We start from the raw sequence: 17012 nt of genomic DNA on the forward strand, positions 1-17012 counted from the left end.
TTTCTCTCCCCCACCTACATCCAAGATCTCGCCCCATCACCTTTTACCCTTTGCTTCTTCCAACATGGGTCAAGGGCAGGCCCGACATGCAAGACAGGCAGCTGATTCCTCCCAGTGGCAGTCCTCCATGCTGTTTGCCAGACGCTGGGGGGAGTGAGGAGTTAGCGGCACATCCGGATTGTGAGAAGCCCTGCCTTAAGTCCTGTCTGGTCCTACTAAACCAGCTGGCAATAATGAAGCCAGATACCATGGGGGCCTTCCCTCTTGCTAAATTGCTATAGACTCTGCCGGTCTCAATCCCACCCCTCAAAATTAGGAACTAACTTCAGAGGGGGGTGGGCGTTTGAAATTTGAAAACATTAATCCAAACTTATCCAAATAGAACAATACTTATTCCTTTGCACTGCCCTCCTAAAACCATTGTAGTTCTACTCCTTTTTTCCACCTTGTTTCTGTTTATAAATCGTCTTTTATTCATTTGGTCATTTTTTAACTTTAATTGTTTAGCATCCCCAATTTCTTTGTACTTCGCTTAGAAATTTTTATAAGCATTTTTATCAAATTTTAAATAAACTTGAAATGTGTCCACTTAAGTAGAAGCTTCCTAGAAGCTTGGATAATTTCTGATTCTGTAGATGAGAGCTGGAAATGGAACAGAAACTACACTGTTAGAGCTAGAGAGTAGGGGTTCGGATGAAGGAGGGATCTCCTGCTCTGTGTTAACAGATTTGTAAAGGGTTGCAATTTCCATAGTTTCTTGGATGACAGATCTAGTAATAGCAGAAACCAAACCTGGTTGGGGCCAGGATGGCGCTGTGAGGATCATTGTGCCTTGATCTTGGCTGTTTGAGTAGAGTCCTTCTTTTGAGGGATGGGAGGAAAGGTGTAAAGGAAATTGTTCCGCTAGTGAAGCAGGAAGAAGGCATCATGAGCCATGTGATTGGGGGCAAAGAGTGTGGAACAAAACTGTAGAAGCTTGCTGTTCAGGGGATAAGCAAACAGATTAATTTCCAGGGTTCCCCACTGAGAAAAGATCAGGTGTAAGACCGACATGCTGAAGTCCACTTATGAGGCTGAAGAAGTCTTCTCAGTTTGTCTGCAAGAACATTTTGTTTGCTCACTAGATAAACTGCACAGAAAAATATTTCCCAAGCTGTTCCCCAAGACCAAATCTGAATTGCTTCTTTGCAAAGAGAATAAGAGCCTGTTCTACCTTGCTTGTTCAGATAGTGCATGGTGTCTTGGTTGTCCATACGTATGAGTACTACCTGATGAAGTAGATGGTATTGGAATATCTTGAGGGTATTCACTATGTTACACAACTCGAAGAGATTGATATGGAAGTTCTTCTGTAGACTCAACACTCCCTGGGTATGGAGACCACCATCCAGGTGAGCTCCCCAGCCCAGCATAGAGGTATCTGTGGTTAGAAGTTTCTGGTACTGAGGGGCTGAAATGGAAGATCTTGAGTGAGATTGTTTGAAACCATGCACCGAAGCAGAAAGTGACAAAATTCTGGAGTCACTTGAATGTGAGTAGACAGGGATCTTGTGACTTGAGACCACTGTGAGGATAGATAAAGTCCACTGAGGAATTCTGAAGTGAAAGCATGCGAACGGGGTCACATGAGCTGTAGAAACCATGTGAGGTAACATCTACCATACGGGAGTGCACCTCAATTTGGAGACTGGCACAGGTGAATGAGATTTTCCACTCTCTGCTTGATAGAAAAATCAACCCTGGATAGTATCCAGGTGAGCTCCTATGAATTCCAAGGTTTCAGTCCATTGTAAATGAGACTTTGGATAGTTCATGGCAAAACCGAGAAGCTCAAGGAGATAACAGTTGAGTTGATTACATTCTGATCTGCATGCAGATGATGACATTTTGATCAATAGGAGAATATCATTTAGATAGAAGACATGAAACCCTTATTTGCAAAGGGTTGCTGCTACTACTACCAGGCACTTTGTGAATACAGAAGGAGCAGAGGCCAGACCGAGCAGTAAGACATTATATTGGAAGTGCTGAGCTCCTATATGAAAGCAGCAATACTTCCTGTGAGCAGAGAGAATGGAGATGAGTGTGTCTCTTTGAGATCTAGAGAGCAGAGCTAATCTCTCCTTTGTAGCAAGAGTAAAAGGGCTCCTAGGGAGACTATTTGGAACCTCTTCAAGTACTTGTTTAGACCCTGGATGTCAAAAATTGGTTGAATACCTCTGATCTTCTTTGGTATTAGAAAATAATTTAAATAGAACCCTCAACCTCTCTCCTGAAATGGAATGGGCTCTATTGTATTTTGTTGTAGGGTTGACAGCTCTTAGAAACAAACATGATGCAGTGTTCTCCCCAGAAATTTTTTCCAGCCGGGTGGCACGAAAAAATAGCCGGGCGGGACGGGGAAATATGTTAGTGCAAATTTGATGCTAAGCAAATTAACCCTCCCTGCTTACAGTGAAGGAGTAGGAGTGGGGAAGAGGGTTGGCCCACGACCTGGAACGCTATGAAAGTTACCCCTCCCTGCTCACGGTGAAGGAGTAGGGTAGTGGTGTCCAACCTTTTGGCTTCCCTGGGCCACATTGGACAAAAAAATTTTCTGGGACCGCACAAACACCAACACTAACACTAGCTGATGAGCAAAAAAAAGGCTGAGCAGGTCCCAAATTTGCAATCACTAATATAGAAGATGTACGTATCTAATAATAAACCTTCATTAAAGGGACACTGTGGAGAAGAACCCAAAAAAGCAGTAATTCTTACCCTGACTGAGTGATCCTCCACGTACACCGCTGACAGTGGGAGCAGCCACAGGCTTCCGCATCCCCACTCTGATGAGCAGGGATGCGCGTTCCTGGTTCTCCCATTCACTTCTATTACAGCTATGGTGAGCCTCTTCAGAGGTGAGCCTCATCAGAGCGGGGATGCTGAATCAGCTGTCAACAGCGCACGTGGAGGATCGTTTAATCAGGGTAAATATTACTGCTTTTTTGGGCCTCCTCCCTGCCCCCCCTTGGTTTTCATGTATGCATGAAAGCAGGGGCAGCTTGAGGATATTGCCTTTGGCTGCAAAGCTTGGAGATTTTGAGTTGCCAGACTGGAGGAAGATGTCTTCAGTTGGCAGGGCTTGGGAATCTCCACTAGCTCAAGTATTTATAAATTGCACTCAGGCAGGGAGAAACTTTGGTGCCCCTCCACTAATTTTGGGTTCCAGTCCCTCTTCCAAATCAGCTGTATATGACTACGCCACTGAATACAAAAATAATTGTGATGCACATATCCCAAAGATAACATATTCCAGTTAATAAATTCATAATAAAACAATTTTTTCTACCTTATTGTCTGGATGTTTTGTTTTTCCATCATCTTGGTCCCAGTTTCTCTTTCTACTTTTTGTCGATCTTCTACCAATTCTCTTTCCAATGTTTGCTGTCCAGTTTTTCACCTCTCAATACTGTTCCATTCTTTCCTTATGCCTGTCTCCAATATATTGATTTTTCCCTTTCAGCCTTCTTAACTTTTTCTCTTTTTTTGCCTCTGTCCACTCAAATCTTGCCTTCTTTCTCACCCTTCTTCTTTATAAATGTTCGGCTACCTCTCAATTCTCCATCTTCTCTCAGTCCCTAGCTCTCCCATTTCCCATCTCACTCCTTTCCCAGCCTCCTATTTCCTTCTATCTACTCCCCATTACCACATTTCTACCACTGTACTCACTCCTCTCTCACTCATCTTGTCATCTCCCTTTTGACCTCATCCACATGGCTCACCACTTTCAGAATCCCCCTCCCTCTCTCCACTGGTCAGGTTGTAACTCCCTGTCCCTTTCTTTCCATCTCCTGCCTAGCATCTTCTTATCCCAGCTCTCTTCCCTCCTGCCCTCCCATGGGTCCATCTCTCTTCCTCTATCTCCATGGTCCAACATTTTGCTCCCTCTCTTTTCTGTTTTCTTATTCCCTCCCCCTTTGATGCTGAACAATGAAATGGAGGGGGAAAAAAGAGAGATGCTGCATCTCTGCCTTCCATCCACATAACTAACATTTCTCCCTCCTTCCCATCCCAAGATCCAACTTCTCTCCCTTTCTCTTCCCAACTGACCCCATCCCATCTCTCCCCCTGCCTGTCTGCCTCCCTTCCCCAGGTCCACCATTTCTTCCTTTTTCTTCCCAACAATTCTCCCTTCAAATATCTCTTTCCCTCTTCCTCCACACCAATGCTATAAATTCTGTGCAGGATATCAGGATTATGCAGGTAAGATGAACTAGACCATTTCTAGAATGCTTTTGAAAAGTTATCAAATGTATCTACAATTGATCTGGATCTCTAGAGCAGTGTTCCTCAACCTTTTGACACCTATGGACCGGCGGAAATAAAATAATTATTTGGGCACCGGCACCAGTCCACAGACCGGCAGTTGAAGAACACTTGGATAAGTCATGCCCATCTCCACTCAATCTCTGCCCCAAACCCTGCCTCCATAATAGTACTAATTGTAACACCATTTGTTCCATTCATTTTTCATATAAACACACAATATAATTGTATTAACAGCACATAATGCTTAACCACAAAATTAAAATACACAAAGCACACCGTATGCTTTTTAACATTCATTCCTACCATAAAACAGATAACCCCATGCAAATGCAGGACCAAAAATTAAAAGTACTAATATTTACAAGCCCTAAGATGCAAGGCTCTGCAAGCAGTACAACCTCAGAGGAAAAGAAACAAATGCATTTCTTCCTGAACAGACAAATCAATCACTAAATTAAAAAAATAAAAGCATTTCCTCTAGCGTTGTTGTCTCTCTCCCTCCATGTGCCTTGCCTTCTGGCTTGCCCCCTGGTGTTATCTATGGGCCGGTCTACTTTGCGATAAATGCAGCATTTTCGGGCCGGCTCCCTGAGTGCTGCATTGCACAAAGCTGTGGGCAGCAGCTCCTCGCATGCGTTGCAATGTCAGAGAGAAGGCTTCCGGTTCAAGCGCAGACCGCGTGGAGAAGCCTTTTCCCATGGCTTTGTGCACTGCAGCACTCAGGAAGCTGGCCCAAAGACGCCGCATTGATCGCACCATGGACTGGCGGCTGAAGAACGCTGTCTAGGGCCCGATGAACGTGCCGGCCCTGTGAATCAGCAGAAAATTTCTGCGGACTAGCACTGGTCCATGGACTGGCGGTTGAAGAACACTGCTCTAGAGCACCTGGTTTTGGGCATTTCAACCAGCTGTGTGCAGTGAACTTTTATCCCTCTACATGAGGAACTATTCTCTGGGAATAATTTTTAGTCTTCTTCCTTTTGGATAGAGTGATTGTCATTCAAACAGTCATAGCTGCCAGTGCAGAAATTAGAAATAAATTTAAAGAAATGGGTCAAGTTATTTTGGTCTGTTCCCATTTTGTACTGTATATGAAGGTTTCAATCCCTTATACAAAGTTCTGAGTTTATTCAAGACTATACATATGAAATACCCCAAAATACTCACCAATTAATAATTCAGAAACTCCAGTCAGAGTCTCAGGACTCCTACAGCCACTTTGGTTCTTGGGACACATTTTTTTTGCAAGCCGCACACCAATCCTCTTCCCTGTCTCTACTCCAGGGGTGTCCAACCCGTGGCCCAACAAGGAGTTTTGTGCGGCCCAGCTTCTCTCTCCCTCCGGCGGTAGGTTTCTGGCCGGCTCCCTTCTGCAGTCGGCTGCGGGTGGCGTCGGCTCCTCGTGCGCGATTCATGGCTGATTCGGTAGCCTTCTCTCTGACGTCATGACGTCAGAGGGAACGCTTCTGACACAGCCACAGATCGCGCGCGAGGAGCCGACGCCACCCACAGTCGACTGCAGAAGGGAGCCGGCCAGAAAACTACCCGCCGGAGGGAGAGAGAAGCTGGGCCGCACAAAACTTCTTGTCGGGCCGCAGGTTAGACACCCCTGGAATAAGGACAGGGAAGAGGATTGGAGCGTGGCTTTGATGCTGGTGGTGTGGTTGCAAGATGACAGCCAGGTGCTCACCTAAATTAGCTGGGCACAGCGCCCGGCTAAAACACGCTAGGGAGAACACTGTGATGACAGATAAAAGCCAAATGGCCCATCCAGTCTTCCCATCTGCAGCATCCACTGTCTGCTCCTCTCCCTAAGACATCCCACGTGCATGGCCCATGCTTTCTTGAATTCAGACACAGTCTTTGTCTCTCTCATCTCTACTGGGAAGCTATTCCACGCAACTACCACCTTTCTGTAAAAACATATTTCCATAGATTACTCCTGAGTTTATCACCTCTTAACTTCATCTATGCCCTCTCATTCCAGAGCTTCCTTTCAAATGAAAGAGACTCACCTCTTGCGCATTTATGCCACGTAGGTATTTAAACATCTCTATCAGATCTCCCCTCTCCTGCCTTTCCTCCAAAGTATACATATTGAGATCTTTAAGTCTGTCCCCATACACCTTATGTTGACCACTGATCATTTTAGTAGCCTTCCTCTGGACTGACTCCATCCTGTTTATATCTTTTTAAAAGATGCAGTCTCCAGAATTATACATAATATTCTAAATGGGGTCTCACCAGAGTTATACAGGGGCATCAATGCCTCTTTTTTTCCTACTGGCCATACCTCTCCCTATTCACCCTAGCATCCTCCTATCTTTTGCCATTGCCTTTTCAACCTGTTAGGCAACCTTAAGATCATCACATACTATCACAACCAAGTCCTGTTCATCTTTCGTACATGAAAGTTCTTCAACCCCTAAACTGTACCATTACCTTAGCTTTTTGCAGCCTAAATGCACAATTTTGCATTTTTTAGCATTAGATCTTAGTTGCCAAATTTCAGACATTCGGCAAGCTTCACTAGGTCCTTCCTCATGTTATTCACATCATCAGAGGTGTCTAGTGCAGATTTTGGTATCATCCGCAAGGAGGCAAATCTTACCTGACAATAGTCCTTCAATAGTATCACTTATAGAAATTTTAAAAAGAACAGGCCCAACCTTGAAGCACATCACTGGTAACATCCATTTCCTTAGATTGATCTCCATTGACCACTACCTTCTGTCACCTACTCAACCGGTTCCTGACACAGTCTGTCACTTTGGGACCCATACCGAAGGTACTCAGTATTTGTTAGACACCTGTGTGGAACGCTGTGAAAGGCTTTGCTAAAATCTAAATCCGCCTCGCCTAGCGTACTCCCTCCATTCAATTCTCTGGTCACCCAGTCAGAAATTTCTCAGATTTGTCTGACAAGACCTACCATAAAAGTCAGATTTACCGGCGTGTAGTTCTTTACTCTTCCTTGCTTCCACTTTTACATAACATAACATAACATTATACTTATAGACCGCATTGCCAAAAAGTTCTACGGGTTACCAAAATGTTCTATGCGGTTTACAAAAAATTATAAACATTAAACATAATCTTATATTTGAATGAGTCAGCTAGTCAGGTATTTGGAGAAAAGAGGTTTTTATCTGTTTTCTAAAATGTCTGTAAGAAACAGCTGTAAGCAACAATGATCAAAATTCTTTTTCATAAGAAGCTGCCTGAGATGCTAAAGAGTGATTTAGGAATTTCTTGCTTTTACAACCTTGTACAGAAGGGAAATTAAACAGAGCATGAGTTTTCCTACTGCATTTGTTTGTAGCTTTGGGAAAACTGTTAGCCAGATAAGTAGGGGCTGCATCATATAAAACCTTGAAACGAAAACAGCCCAGCTTGAACAATACCTGAGCTTCCATAGGTAACCAATGCAATTCGCAATAAAATAACGTAACATGATCGTATTTATAGATCGACTCTAGAGAAGCATTGAAAAGGGTTAGAAAAATCTTTGTAGAATCTTCTGGAGGGAGTTGAAAGGAGACTTTTTGTATGTGGTCAGAGTGTCTGGTGACCCAACGTAGGGCATAGCCCTGGAAATGACCTGAAGTACCCACTGGTCTGTGGTACAGTGGAAATGACCTGAAGTACCCACTGGTTAAAAAAAAAAATGAGCAACTTTCCTCTGAAGGGAAGGTTGGGTGGTAGAAGTAAAGGGATGTTGGCAATGCTTTCTAGGTATGAGTCAAAAGGAAGGTTGTTGCTTCTACTGAGACTGAACCTGTGTCGAGTTTTTTTTGTTGCTTTGCACAATGGTGTTGATTAGTGGGCCTAGAAGATGATGCGCTGGGTTGTATCAATGCTTACTATCATAATAATAATAGATAAGGGGTGCCTAATAGATTGATCGCGATCGACTGGCCGATCGCTAAGGCAACATGAGTCGATTGCGGAGCCCTGCCTTCTTTTTCACGGTTTTCCTTCTCTTTTTACCCCTCCTGACCGATGTAATCTGACCAGCCAAACTCTCGATCAGTCCGCCTCTTTGGAGAACGCCGGTCAATGAGAATGCTGGTAGGGCAGGGTTAGAAGGTTGTCGGGAGATTCTGGAGCTTTTCGCGCCATACTACCCAAGGCAGAAAAGGTGCGCAGGTGCTTGGGTGACTGGGCTATGGAGCGCTTTCAGCTCTGGGCCGTTTGTTGCCCGCAGAAACTGCCACTTCACCTGTTGCGGTAAGGTCAGGAAGAGTTACTTCAGGACATAGTGCGAGTCCCTTTCATAGAGACAAATTGGATATCAGAGGGCTGGATTAGAACCTGCATACCAGCCCTGTTTCATGCTGTTATGCAAGGTAAACAATATATATCCACTGACAGGAGGGATCCCTCTTCCCCCCCCTCCCCTGAAGATCACTGGCAGGAAGGAAGCCCAGTCCCTCCTGCTGGAACCCTCCCTGAAGACATACCCCTCCCCCTTCCCAAGCCCACCAGGACCCCACCAGTACCTATTTTTTGTCGGTTGGCCAGAGGGATGCTTACTTCTGGCTGGCAGGGCTGCCTTCACAGAATGGCATGCTTTCCCCTTCCCTTTCCACCTTCACAGAATGGCAGGCTTTCCCCTTCCCTGGGATGCACCGGGGAAGGGCCTAACGTCCTGGTTGGCCCATGCGCCTAAGGCACCTCCCATAGAAGGAGCCCTAAGTGCCTGGGCCAACCAGAATGTTAGGGCTCACTCCCAATGCATTCTGGGATGCACTGGGCGTGGTCTAAGATTCTGATTGGTCAGATCCCTTAGGCCACAGCTTAGACAGTAACTTCAGTAAATGGGAAATAAGGCCAAATTGGGGCAGATTTATACAATCTGTGCCCTGATTATAGCTAGACAGATTTACAGGGGTTGGAGTGGGCTTTGACTACAACTTCAGTTGTTGTGTAGTGTGTCCAGTGCTGAGGAGACTTCTTACTGCCTGTCCCCTGAAAATGGCAAGATCAAGAACATACAGTATATGTTGTTTTGCATCATATGCTATGACTTTATCTTAAGTAGACTTGCTTGATTGTACAGGTCTTTATCTGCCATCATCTACTATGGCAGATAATCATGGAGATTATCTTTAGTAACAGAAGGAACATCTACTTGTACACACAATTGTATACTTAGCATGTAAAGTTGCATTCGCAAATTGTGGAATACTGTCAGATATTCAGGTAACTTACCTTGATAATTAGTTCCTAATTGGTGTTAATGACCAATTGGCCATAGTTAGTATTAATTGGCACTACACTTCTCCCTCTGGATTCGCGGGGGATGGGGCAGAGCCGGACCGCGAATGGCGAAAAACCACGAATATCCGGCTCTGACCCATCCCTGCCTACCTTCCGCCTTCCTGGCCTTACCTGGTGGTCTAGCGGGCTTTCGGGGCAGGAGCAATCTTCCTACACTCCTGCCCCATGCAGAACACCATTAGGAAATGGCTGCTGTGAGTTCCCCTAGTCTCTCGAGACTACAACGGAAACTCCCTACAGTTATTTCCTAATGGCGATCTGCACAGGGCAGGAGCGTGGTAAGATCGCTCCTGCCCCGAAAGCCCGCTAGACCACCAGGTAAGGCCAGGATGCCGGGGGGAAGACTTAATGGTGGGGTGTTTTTTCTTTTTTCCTCCTCCCCAAAAAATCACGGATATGTGAAATCGCGATTGCCGAAATGCGAATGGGGAGGGGGAAGTGTAGTCAGTTATGCATAACTTCTTAGGATTCTGCAAATTATATAGCATAAGATTACAAGGGAGCATAGAATTGGGAAGGCATAGGTGGGTCAAAGGCATGCCTAGCACACATGCTAGTTATAGAATACTAACAGTTATGTTCCTAATTATCCACAGTTAGGTGGTTGTGCTTAAAGTTAGGCACATAATGGTGGACTTATGCTAGTATTCTATAATGGTAGTTACATATGCAACTGCTGTGTTAGAATTCATGCTTAGTGCACTTCATCCAGGGCCTATCTTCAGGCTACCTTTGGAGAAATTACTTCATATATAGTTATAGGTTTGTTTATGTTTTATTGGTGTCAGGTCAAAAGCGCGCCGGGACAAAGGCGCGCGCAGACAATTGAGCGCAGCGCGGAGGCGCACGCCGCAGAAAATTGCTGTTTTTACGGCTCCGACGGGGGGGCGTGGGGGAACCCCCCCACTTTACTTAATAGAGATCGCGCCGCGTTCTGGGGGCGTTGTGGGGGGTGGGGGGGTTGTAACCCCCCACATTTTACTGAAAACTTCACTTTTTCCCTGTTTTTAGGGAAAAAGTTCAGTTTACAGTAAAATGTGGAGGGTTACAACCCCCCAAACCCCCCACAACGCCGGCGCGATCTCTATTAAGTAAACTGGGGGGGCTCCCAACAAAACCCCCTGTCGGAGCCCCTAAAAACTGTAATTTTCTTCGGCGCGCGCCTCCGTCTTGCGCTCAGTTGTCGGCGCGCGCCTTTGTCTTTCGCCGAGTTGTCTATGAACCGTTTTATTAGCATTTTTTATACCGCATCAGCATTTTACAGACCTAAGCGGTTTACATTATAATACAAATAATATATGAAAGGAACTCTATTAGAGATAGGAAAGCACTAGATAGAGAAAAAATAAATTAATTAAAAAATAGTCAGTGTGCTGATATGTGAAACTGCTACTTAACATCACCTTCTTTTTTTTAACTTTTTTTTACCTTTGCATTTGTAGGTGTTATCCAGGGAGGAGCCCTTTTAAGTATTTGCACTCAAATTATGACAACTGTCGACCAAGAGCAAAACAAAGTCCTTTGGATTCCAGCTGGCCCTCTATAGCTCTTTGTGGGGAGGTAGTCAAAATTGTCACAGAGCCATCCATCAAGTTGTGTATATGTGTGTGTCACACCTATATATGTATATCTATCTAAAAGAAGATCATGAAGGGGTGTAATACACTGAAAAAAGTATATCCCTTTCTATCCATAAAGCATATGGGAAGGGGTTGATCACAGAAGTTGCTCATCTTAATTTTTACTTGTTTACATAAGGTAGGATGTGGTACCATATAAATGTGTTTTATAAAAACAAATGAATGAAGCAATGCTGCAGTCATATGTTTAGAATCATAAGTTTACAAAAAACTCTGCAATTTTTTCCATGTGTTGGTTGTCCATGTTTACTTGAATGTTTCTTAATTTTTTTTATATATATATATTTTCTCCTTTTCTTTATTTTAATTTCTACAATGGAGGCAATCCTTCGGGAAGAAAGATTTTGAAGATGCTGTCTATGAATGGCTGATATTCTGGGAAAACCAAAAATAGAGTGAACAAGAAAAATACAATAGATACAGAAATATCTTCTATTACTCTAGATATAATGAAATCATGTCTCCAAAGATTTTTTGAAAAGGATCTCAGTGCAGTAGGAGCTTCTCTAAACTTGGAATTTCCAATCCAACAATCGTTTACAAACATTTATTTCCTGAGAGTTGAACAATAATGTTTTGAAAAAAATCTCAGATAAGTTGACATTAAGGGATAACACTGTCTTTGACATTTCAGTTTAGGGCTCCTTTTACAAAGGTGCGTTAGGGCCTTAACGCGCAGAATAGCGCGTGATAAAATGCCCCGCGGGCTAGGTGCTACCACCTCTTGAGCAGGCGGTAGTTTTTCGGGTAGCGCATGCTATAGCTAATCCAGTGCGTGCGCTAAAAATGCTAGTGCACCTTTGTAAAAGGTACTGATGATTTTGTAGTGTTTTTTTAGGACCCATCATATTGATTGATTGATTGAAGATTCCAAGTTTACTGAAGCTCCTATTGCACTGAGGTACTTTTCAAAGCTGCTTTTTTTTTTTTTTTTTAATTTGAGACATGATTTTATTATTACTGGAATAATAGGAAAAGATATTTGTGTAGCTATCTATTGGTATTCTGGGGAGTCGTGCTCCCTTGAACATCCCACTGCCTGTAGGGAAGAGCCTTTTTCATATGATTCCAGGGTGTAATCACTGAGGACTGGACAAGTGCAAATTTCTGGGGCAGAGCAGAGCCAAGGCTCTTAGGGTCTGGATGACTGGATGCAGGTCATGACTTATGAGTAAGCTAAGTCAGATTGCATTCGAATGTACTCCTAGCTTTGTATATCTAGGCTGACAAAGGTGAGTTTCTGTGTACTATTTTGCCTGAAATTAAAAATAAAAATTTAGGGCGGAATTCATCAACGGGTACTACTGCATTAGCATGCACTAAATGCTAAAGACGCATATTTTATTCCTTTGGGCTTCTTTAGCATTTAGCATACATTAATTGTTAGCACATGTTAACACGGTAGTGCCTTTTGATAAATTCCGCCCTTAGTCATCCATGGTATAAAGGGGCCCTTGTACAAAGATACAGTAGAATATTGCCTTAGCGTGCCTTTATGCGGTCTTTCCTATGTGCTAAGGCCATTTTTATCGTGGCTGTAAGACGATTGATTTTCTGTCTTTTGTACGTATTAATGGCTATATGCTAATTAGCACATGGCCTTTTTCTTTTGGGGGGGTAATTGCTGTGTGAGCACTCTCCGCCTCTTATTTTGTAGGCTCATGTGGTTTGCATAACACTAAACAGCACACAGTAATATAAATGCACTTACTGACATTCCCCCTGAAAAAATAGAAATAGTTTTAGCACATGGTTAGCGCATGCACATACAGTTGGAAGTTACAGCAGGATACCTGAGCACATCCTGTGGTTCTCCATTTTTAACTGCAAATTATTGCTTGATTCAGCCTAGTAAAAGAATCCCAAATTTTGGTTATTTTTCTTTTGAACTGCACCTTCTATTTTTACAATTATTTTAGTGTGTTTTTTAACAAAAAAGTCCATTTTTGATCTGTGCGATTCAGGTGGCTAGTGTTTACTCCTGCTTGGCTCTTGTCTGCCTTGCCATCCGAAAGGTTCAGAGCTCATGCTTCTCCAGATTTTGCCAAACCTTAGTTATCACTTAACCAATCTATGGAATTTGTGATTGGTACATGTGGGTGTGGATCAGCAATCTTTTGTATGCACTTCAGACCACTGATCCCTAACGTGCTCTAACAACACTTTTTTTCTGCATGGATCTTACATCTAATCTATTTGAAATAATGTGTTTGTTTTGAGTAATGTGCTTGTTGGGTCTTAGTTGAAATATTACAAAGGAGCATACAATTAGAGCGAGGCCTAACATGCATGTTTTGTTGCTTTTAGATACCTGTAATATATTTTCAAATCTTATATTGGAGAGTAGTTTTGCAGGGTATGTCTTACATTTTTGTATGTATTTTTATGTGTAGCAGTCACATAGATTTGTGTAATTTAATTTGAGAATATTCACGGTTTAGACATCATTGAAAAGCCTTTAAGGAGAAGCCTAAAGGCACTGTGGTGGTATTTTATTGGGTACAATAGTATTTTGTGCCAATCTCTGTTCTGTTCATTCCTTTGCAGCTGCAATTTTTTTTCCTTTTGCACTTTGGTAAGACTGCATGCTCCTCAACAGAGAACTGCATTTAATGTTTCATTCAGGAGCTCTCATCCCTTCTGCGAAGACACTTGCTGTTTCATGGCAGTTATATTAACTAACTGTTTTATTCTGAACCAAATATGAAAAGGTTTTTGGTGACTATTCAAAAATATATTACTTTATATTCTTGCTACCTTTGTATGTGCATCACTTGTTTACCTCTTTCCATAAAATACTAGGACTAGGGGGCTACGAAAAAGCTATTAAGTAGTAGATTTAAAATAAACCAGAGAAAATATTTCTTCACACAACGTATAATTAAACTCATTGTTGGAGAATGTGGTGAAATCAGTTAGCTTAGCGGGGTTTAAAAAAGGTTTGAATAATTTCCCTAAAAGAGAAGTCCATAGGCCATTATTGAGATGGCTTGGGGAAATCCACTACTTATTCCTAGGATAAGCATCATAAAATCTGTTTTACTATTTGGTATCTAGCTAGGTACTTGGGACCTGGGTTGGCCACTTTTGGAAACAGGATACTGGACTTGATGGACCTTTGATCTGTCCCAGTATGGCACTTCTTATGTTCTTATGTAAATTCATTCAGTGCCTGTCTCAATGACCAAGCTAAATTTGTTCAAACCATGGCAACATATAGAAAAAATGTATAAGGAATTTCTAAACAATGAGATTATTCTACGTATAAGCTTCAATTGCAAAAATTTACAGATTCTTTTGTATCTCTAAATGGACCTTCTGAGGTAATGTAGAACTGATTGAGCAGATTCCTGCTAACAGAGGAGCAGTATGGTGATTTTGCCTGCTCTTTCTTTTCAATTCAATTAATCAGAAATATTTTTTGTGTCTTCTTTGAAACAGCGTGTTCTGCAGAAGTAGTGACTGCTTCTTGAACATTATATCATATTTATGGGTATACTACTTGTTTTTTTGAGCATCACTTAAATAAAACCATAATAAATCCTTGTTAGTAAGTCACTTGGCCGAAGGCATGGAAAGCATTTTTTTCATCCATGGGATTTCATATCTATTTTTGTTTGATTTTCTACATGACATCTAATTCTTATCAGGAGTCCTCAAATCCAGGCCTCAAGGTCCAACAGCCAGCCTGGTTTTCAGGATTTCTACAGTAAATATGTACGAGATCTATTTGCATTCACATCTTCCATTGCATGTAAATAGATCTCATTGTGCAAATCCTGAAAACCAGGCTGGGTAGACATCAAAGACTGGATTTGAAGACCTCTGCTTTAAACGATCAGGTTATATTCCCTGTTTTCTGATTTTGTTTTATTTTACACACGAATTTCTAATTGTCTCCATTCCACACACATCCTTGCTGTTCAACATGAAAGAGCTTAGCAAAGTTAAAATACAATTAAGAAGGAGGGAGAAAACACATTCCCCCCTGTTTTACTAAGGTGCGCTAACCAAATTAGCACACGCTGAATGCTAACGCATCCATAGATTAACATGCACGCATTAGCATTTAGCGTGTGCTAATCGGTTAGCGCACCTTAGTAAAACAGGGCCATAGTCACTGACAAGTAGTGTCATTGAATATTTGCAGCTACACAAAAAACCAAGACCCTGTAGCCATTCCAAGTTGCTTTTAGTTTATTAAAACTCATGGCCAGCACTGGAAAGCACACTTTTATCTGTGGCAATGTTGTAAGCCAAGGATGTTATGGTGAAGTTTTACTGTTATAATATACGACTGTTCCTAACATTTCATTTCCTAGCAAGAAGTAATGTAAAAACTACTTAACTTTGTATTTTTATTTGCTTTTTTTCCAATTGAAAAGGGATTCATATTGCACAGATTTTAAATATAAACTGATCATCCTTGTGTTACAGTTTAAAAGAAATTGTTGTTTTTAGTTCACAATACTAAAAATGAAGTCTATGTATTGATGAAATATTAGTCCAAATACTTTCTATGTTGTTAGCAGTTTTTTATTATGAAATAGAAATCCGCATTGAAGCAGAGGTGAAAGCTGGACTCTTAGGGTACGGTATGAAACAGACAGGTACTGTGTTCTGACTGGGATTTTCTGTATTAGAAAATACATAACTTTGTATCAAATTTTTTAAAAATTGTTAACTATGATAAAATAAAAGCCAGTTTCTGCAATGCTGATTTGTTGAACTCTTTTATTATGTTCTGAAATGACCTTTGTGATCTAAACCTGACTTTCTGAAGTGTATCCTAGAAAAGGGTGCAGGAGGAGACATATGTCTGAGCACTCTGTGTATTTCTGAACAAATAAGACTGAGCTGATCCTGTTGTAATGTTATCTACTAATACTGCCTTGTGTGGCTTAGTCCATGATGTGTTAGGAAGGGTAAATATGTAGCCTCTTACTTCCTAAGAAAGAAGGCTATAGGTATAAACATTTCAAATTGGTTGGGGGTGGTAAACACAATACAAATTACTCATTACTGGACACAGTGAAGGAGCTTGCTCAATATTTGAAGGTACTTGGCCCCTGCTGGCACCCACAAAGCTAGATCTATGACCAAAACTGCAAAACCTAAGAGTTCCTGTCTTGGGGGGGAAAAGGTGCCTACAAACTTTGGCATCCACATCCCTGGTTAAAGAAAGTGATTATGGTACTAAAACTGTAGTGGTCAACCTAGAAGACATTCAAGAAACAAAAAAAATCCTGAGACCATTCCTAGGAGAAATAGAAGAGGAACATTTTGTCATTTTGGAGATAGAGAGGATAAACGGAACTGTTGCAGCACCTCTTTGTTGTTCTGACATATTACTGCAAATCAGTTTTACTTACTTTTCAAATTTTAAAGTATGCATTTCCTAGTGTCAGGTGCTGCAGACCCATATAACATGAGGAAAATAAATATTCTCTCTCTTACATTTTATTGGAGGATACATAGAACTTCAGTAATATTAGTTAACTAGTCTTTAAGCCCGTTATCTTAACGGGTGCTAGAATAGATGTCTGTCTTTCTTTTTCTTTCCTTGGCTGCTTTCTGTCTGTCTGTTTTTCTTTCTGTCTCTTTCTGTCCTTGGCCACTGTCTGTCTTTCTGTCTCTCTCTCTCTCTCCTCAGCTGTCCACCACCACCCCTTGTCTGCTCCCCCTGTCCCAGCAGTAGCACTTGAAAGGGGATAGATTCCATATGAACATAAGGAAGTTTTTCTTCACCCAGAGAGTGGTAGAAAACTGGAACGCTCT

At 42.1% G+C, this 17012-nt stretch overlaps 1 protein-coding gene across 6 annotated transcripts in view; it reads left to right on the forward strand.

Annotated features, from left to right (window-relative positions):
• DLG5 (discs large MAGUK scaffold protein 5) overlaps positions 1-11464 on the forward strand; it is a 305150-nt gene extending 293686 nt beyond the window's left edge. For all 6 annotated transcript variants that reach the window (XM_033940910.1, XM_033940911.1, XM_033940908.1 and 3 more), the window contains one exon: positions 11037-11464. In XM_033940910.1, coding sequence (XP_033796801.1) covers positions 11037-11140 — 104 coding nt within the window. In that variant the 3' untranslated portion in view covers positions 11141-11464. The remainder of the gene's footprint in view (positions 1-11036) is intronic.
• The last annotated feature ends 5548 nt before the right edge of the window (positions 11465-17012 follow it).

This window comes from Geotrypetes seraphini, chromosome 4, assembly GCF_902459505.1.
Source record: "Geotrypetes seraphini chromosome 4, aGeoSer1.1, whole genome shotgun sequence".
Lineage (NCBI taxonomy): Eukaryota > Metazoa > Chordata > Amphibia > Gymnophiona > Dermophiidae > Geotrypetes > Geotrypetes seraphini.